The following is a 5,520-nucleotide window of genomic DNA, read 5'->3' as shown; positions in this document are numbered from 1 at the left end:
AAATGAGAACACTGCAAAGTAACACTAATGAAGCTAACGTAGCGTTTGCTCGGAGGCAAACGAGCTATCCATGCCCAAAGCAGGACCATCTGGGGACTAGCGCAAGATCATCACGCAGTATTGCGCTTCTTCGTTGAGACCTGTACCTCCCTGGGTCCGTAGGCCTGTGGAGTGTGGATTCGTCGGAATCGAAGACGTTCTCTAACAGTGCTCGGTTGTAGCAACGAAGAAGTGTACTAACTAGTGTGTTCTCCTCATAAACTAAAGCTCGCCACACTCGAGCGGTGTGTCTTTATTTAACTTAACCGTTGCCAGTATGGTCCGCTGCAGAAGTAGTACTAGTAGTGGTAGTAGTAGTAGTAGTGATAGAGCACACAAACCACGAACACAGTAACGTAAAACCAGAACAACAAAAACCGGAAAACATCTCAACACAGACACTACGCTAAAGCGTAACAGTATGAGCGCTTCTGTCGGTGTGCCGTGTGGGCTAGTGTGTCGGTGTACGTGGGCTAGTTCTAGAGAATGGCCGGGTGGATGCATTGAAGGATGAGAAGGAAGATAGAAAATAGTGGAGGTGGTGGTGGTTGCGGTGAGAGATAGACAGAGAGGGAAGGAGGTTTCGATAGGCTTTACAGCTTGAGTGAATCAAGTGATGCAATCGAGGATCGTCTAGACAGGCCCAGACTGGGTGGCCCACTGACCAGGGACGTCGTGCCGAACAGTTTGTACCAGCCGATGACGATGTGGGACAGGTTGAGGTTGTCCAGCATTATCTGGGCTACGCCCATGAATACCTTCTTGCCCTCCATCCGACCATAGTCGCCCCACACGGTAACCTGCAAGCAAGAAAGACGGAGAAGTGAGTGAACCATGGCGTTCAGTTACGGAAAACCGGGCGATCCTTACCTGAAGTATGCAACCTGCAAACGGTTCTCTAAACACTAGTTGTTGCTGATATAGTGGATCTAACGTTTTCCTAGCAGTCGTTGTTTTTGCTTTTTCTATACATTTTTTACCGGAAACTAGATACACTTTAACGTAAGGCGCTGGAAGTACTTTTGAGCCAGGACGTGCCTGAAACCGGAACACAAAAATGCCACCCAAGGATTAGTGGGAATCGATCAGCGCACGCCGTCTCGGGTCGATCCGCTCACCTGCAATCCTCTCGCTCTTATCACTTCAACCTCTAACGAACCCTTCTGATAGCACATAGACAGTTGAATATCACCTAAGGCAGGAGCACCCAGTACCTGGCGTCCAACTAGCTGTCCTGGTCCCAAACCATCGATGAAGTCCGACAAAGGTCCGGTATCACCCGCTACGCGCAACGAAGGTGACCACCTAAGCGTGTGCGTGAACGTCCGACGAGACGAGGCCGATGTTGAGTCGACGGGGGGGGAGGGGGACAAACAAGGGAAGCGTATTAATCGTCCGATCACCGGCCAATGGTGGTGGCCAAAGAAACAAACTCTAAAGCAACCCAATACATCCTGGGCACACCTATGATACCCAGGCCTACCGATCCTAGTAAATCTTGGAAACAATAATCAAACAAACAATAATCTGTGCAAACTGTGAAAAAACAGTGGTCGACCAAGAGACGGTTGTGACGGTCTGATTGGTCGCTTTGTTTTTTCACGCCCCTCTGGTGGGCAGCTGCTTCTAGTGGTCCGAAGGTCCGGATTCGAACGAAATCATGAACCAAACACATTGACATCAAGCACACCTAAATGCACACGTACACGCACGGTTATTAGAGATTCAAAAAGTAAACTCAGATCGAGTTAATTATTGCGCGATGGAAGAAAGGATAAAGTTTAGCGAAAACGTAAGAGAATGTTTCTTTTTTTCAAACCAAAACAGAAAACGGTAGAGCGATGGTAGTCGGTGATCGATGAGAGCGAAACGAATCGGGACTGATATTTGATAGCATTGGTCAGTTCACACAAACAATCTGAAAAACAGGATGTAGTGAGGCAAACATTACGGAAACACGAGAGTACGCTACATTCTCAAAAGGGGTAGGTCAGACTGAAAGTATTAGTAGTAGCTCAGAGAGCGAAAAGAGATCCATCGCACAACCACTAGGAACAGGAGCGCGGTAGGATCTGCTACGGTAGGGTATCCTCCAGTACACGGAGCAGATGGACACGTGATGACACCAGAGGTAACAGTGGCCAAACACAGAAACACGGAGCGGCGTTGATCGAGGCCGACGAGAGGATCTATCGATAGGGCTGGGGCATAGGAGTGACAGAGGCGTAGTTAAGGGGAACACATTCCACATTGTAACGCACGCGGCCTAGAGAGGGTACACGTATTCGGTAACACACTTAAGAAGGGGCTGGTATTGTCCATAGGTTTCGCTTCCGTAACTTTCACTTACTGAAACTAGAGCGAGTTCAGGTCGGTTGAAGCTTTACAGGGAGAGATAGATAGTATATAGTGGTGTGTTGTGTGGTGGAGCGTTCTACGAAGCAAACTACCTTACTAACTACATTGGTGCAAGTTATGTCGTCATGCATATCCGTATTGTTGATGGACAACGGGGACATGAATCATTATTTACACGATGGGCAGCTATTCGCTTCCGTTACACAGCGCTACAGCGCTACTACTCAGGGCTGCTCGAAGGAAGACGGTTCACGATTTAAACTACCTACATATTGCTTTTGAATGGTTTTTATTTACACATGTTTGCTATAAAAGGAAATTTGGTTTGACAAAAAAATAGAAAAAAATATGAAAAATGATTGATGGTTAACGGTGAAGATAGGTTAGTATTATATAAGAGTGTATTCGTAACGAATAAGCACGAATCTATGATCTGGCCAGATAAAAGTCAACATCAAACAAATGGAAAGGGCACTCGCACCTCCTAATGAAGAGATGAAAACATGCAAAGCACAACAGCCCAGTAAGACCCCGCTTGGAGAATAGAAAACAGAAAGCAGCTCTAGCAGCCCTCCGCCCTCTGATAGAAGAGAAGATGAAACCGTTGAACGTTAGTAGCACACAAACAGTAACCACCTCCGGAAGCTGCGCAGACTTTTGCGCAAGTGCACAAAACAATACGAAAAATTGTGTGACCACAACTGCATCGAGTTTCACCGAGAAAAACAACATCTAACACGCGATAGCTATGCAAGGACGCGTCAAGCTACGACAACGAGAGCCTCTGAATGCACTTGATACACAAGCAAGAAAAGAGCAATAGATTAGCAATAGACGATGGTAACAGATTGGCACGGACACTGGAGAGAAAGATCAAAAAGGACAAACAGACAAACAGACAGTCAGACAGACAGACAGGCAAAATGGCACACGGCAAAAGAAAACAGAGCGAGTGAGAGTGAAACGGCGGAGTAGCATAGAGAAGAAGACAGAAACAGAGAGAGAGATGGAGATAGAGAGAAAGAGCAAAAGACAGAGAGACCATTAGATAGACACCGAGAGCGCAGAGAAAGAAGAGAAAAAGAGCGAGAAAGAGAGAGAGGGAAAGGAAAGAACAGTTGCAAGAGGCGAATCAACGAACAGAACACAAAGTACGTAACATGGATCAGTTCAGCAACACTGCCCGCCACCGGCCAGCACAGGCTTCAACAATGAAACACACACTTACGAGGAGCCTTCGGAGCTCGAGATCGAGTGCAGGCTTCCCGCTCGATACGCTGCCGACTGTGCTGGGATCGGCGTGACCTCGACCGACCGTTGGATCGATCCGGCTGACGCCCGTTTGCGCTGCGACGTCGAGGATGAAGATGAGGACGACACGCCCTGGTCTGGCGGATGGCAAGATGAAGATGATGGCGGTGATACACTCTTCGGTTGGCAGGTTAACAATGACACGCCAGTCTATCCGATCCACTCCGCTCAACGACGTTGCAGAAGAATACCAGCAGTACCCAACCCAACGCCAGACCACTAACAACCAACTTTTTACTACCGAGCTGCTGTACCGAATTCCTAGTGACAACTTAAGGTGGACTTCCGGGGGGGCGTCCTGTCCGATCAGCGAAAGCGATTCACTTTGTACAACACCATCGATTGGGACACTAAAAACGGACAACAGCTCAAATCTATCCGAACGAAACAAAACACTTCCAAGCTTCCAAGAATCGAAATGTCAAACGAACAGCTAGTGAGTAACTATACAACTAACGCACGATCGCGCAAAGGGTTGAAACATGGGCAGGGAACGCTCCCGGATCGGCAGACCAGTCCCACCCCCTCCCCCTCGACGACGACGAGGACGACCGACGGAAACCAAACCCAAAACAGCCCACACATTCTGGAACAAACAAGATCAACAACAGAACAACGAAACATTTACGAACAAGGACATTAGTAATAGTTTTTTTCTTGCTCGCGCGCATCTAGTCAAGCTGTGTGTGTGGGTGGGTGTTGTGGGGGGGGCTGGTGTGGGTGTGTGTGTGTTGATGGAGGTATGCTGAAAGTGAACTGTTATGTGTACATATTTAACAGAATGCATTGAGGCTCGCTAAACGTCTCTTTACAAGCGCTCCAGATGGGTGTACGTGTCTATGCATGTGAGTAGGGGTTAGCCTAAGGCCATTCAGGCGCGCAGTCGGAATCTCTCCCCGTAACGCTCACGTCGATGTCACTCTCGGGCCACTCTCCGTTCCAGTTCCGGTTGCGGGTCAAACACAGGGCGCTCGAAACTCGTGTTAGCGTAACATGTGGTGCGACCGATTAGAACGAGGCAGGCGGTGAAAACTGTTTTTCGTTCGCATCAACGCATCTCGCATTGTCAGATTGTTTGAGGAGTTACACTAGTTCCACTACCGTCTACTATGGGTCGCTAAGAAAACGCTAGTGAACGACAATTCGAGCGAAGAAAAAATGGAGGAACGGGAACCCAAGGCCGTGCCGTGCGACCCTGAAGAGCCCCCAGTCCGTTTCACCGGAGTCCAGTGACGCTTCGGCGAAGAAGCATCCAAAGGAGACCTACGTCCTCGGGAACTCTCCAGAGCGCAGGTCTGTCGGGAACCTGGGAAAGAACTTGGAAGGAAGCTGGGACCTGGGAAAGTGGTTGGAGGGTGGACCCGGCCCCCGGTGGGGAACCGAAAACGAGAACTCAAAAGTAAAACTAACAAAACCAAAACAAAAAAACGTAAAACAACGGCAAACAAAATGGCGGAAGCAAACAAACCGGAAACCGGTAACGGATAGCGTAGGTAGCGTAGGGCTGCGAACCTGTCACCGTCGGCACTGCCTTCGCCGTCGCTGGAGGCGGACGAGCCCCGCGATAGGCCGCCGCCGCCACCGCCACCACCGCCGCCACCACCACAGCCGCCGCCTCGCACCTCGCCCGGGAGCACCTCCTCGCTGCGGTGCACGGTGAACGAGTTCTTGCCACGCTTACCAAAACCCATGCGTCGCTTACGACCTTTTTCATATGTTGAATGAAATTGATTATCAAAACAGTGTCAGTTCCGCACGCCAGTGGCTGGGAATGGTATTTTTTGTACATCGATGCTACACACGCACACAGAG

The 5,520-nt window shown here is 49.3% G+C and overlaps 1 protein-coding gene across 1 annotated transcript in view; it reads right to left on the bottom strand.

Moving 5' to 3' along the window:
- Positions 1 to 632: 632 nt before the first annotated feature.
- LOC131207193 (uncharacterized) overlaps positions 633 to 5,520 on the bottom strand; it is a 33,244-nt gene continuing 28,356 nt past the window's right edge. The window contains exons 18-21 of the mRNA XM_058199804.1: positions 5,221 to 5,422; positions 1,158 to 1,344; positions 910 to 1,077; positions 633 to 839 (exon numbers count right to left, since the gene is read on the bottom strand). Of these exons, the coding sequence (XP_058055787.1) occupies positions 633 to 839; positions 910 to 1,077; positions 1,158 to 1,344; positions 5,221 to 5,422 (764 nt within the window). The remainder of the gene's footprint in view (positions 840 to 909; positions 1,078 to 1,157; positions 1,345 to 5,220; positions 5,423 to 5,520) is intronic.

The sequence above is a fragment of the Anopheles bellator genome, chromosome 2 (assembly GCF_943735745.2).
Source record: "Anopheles bellator chromosome 2, idAnoBellAS_SP24_06.2, whole genome shotgun sequence".
Classification (NCBI taxonomy): domain Eukaryota; kingdom Metazoa; phylum Arthropoda; class Insecta; order Diptera; family Culicidae; genus Anopheles; species Anopheles bellator.
Note: the sequence above shows the minus strand (reverse complement) of the source record. Positions and strands in the feature narration are given on the sequence as shown.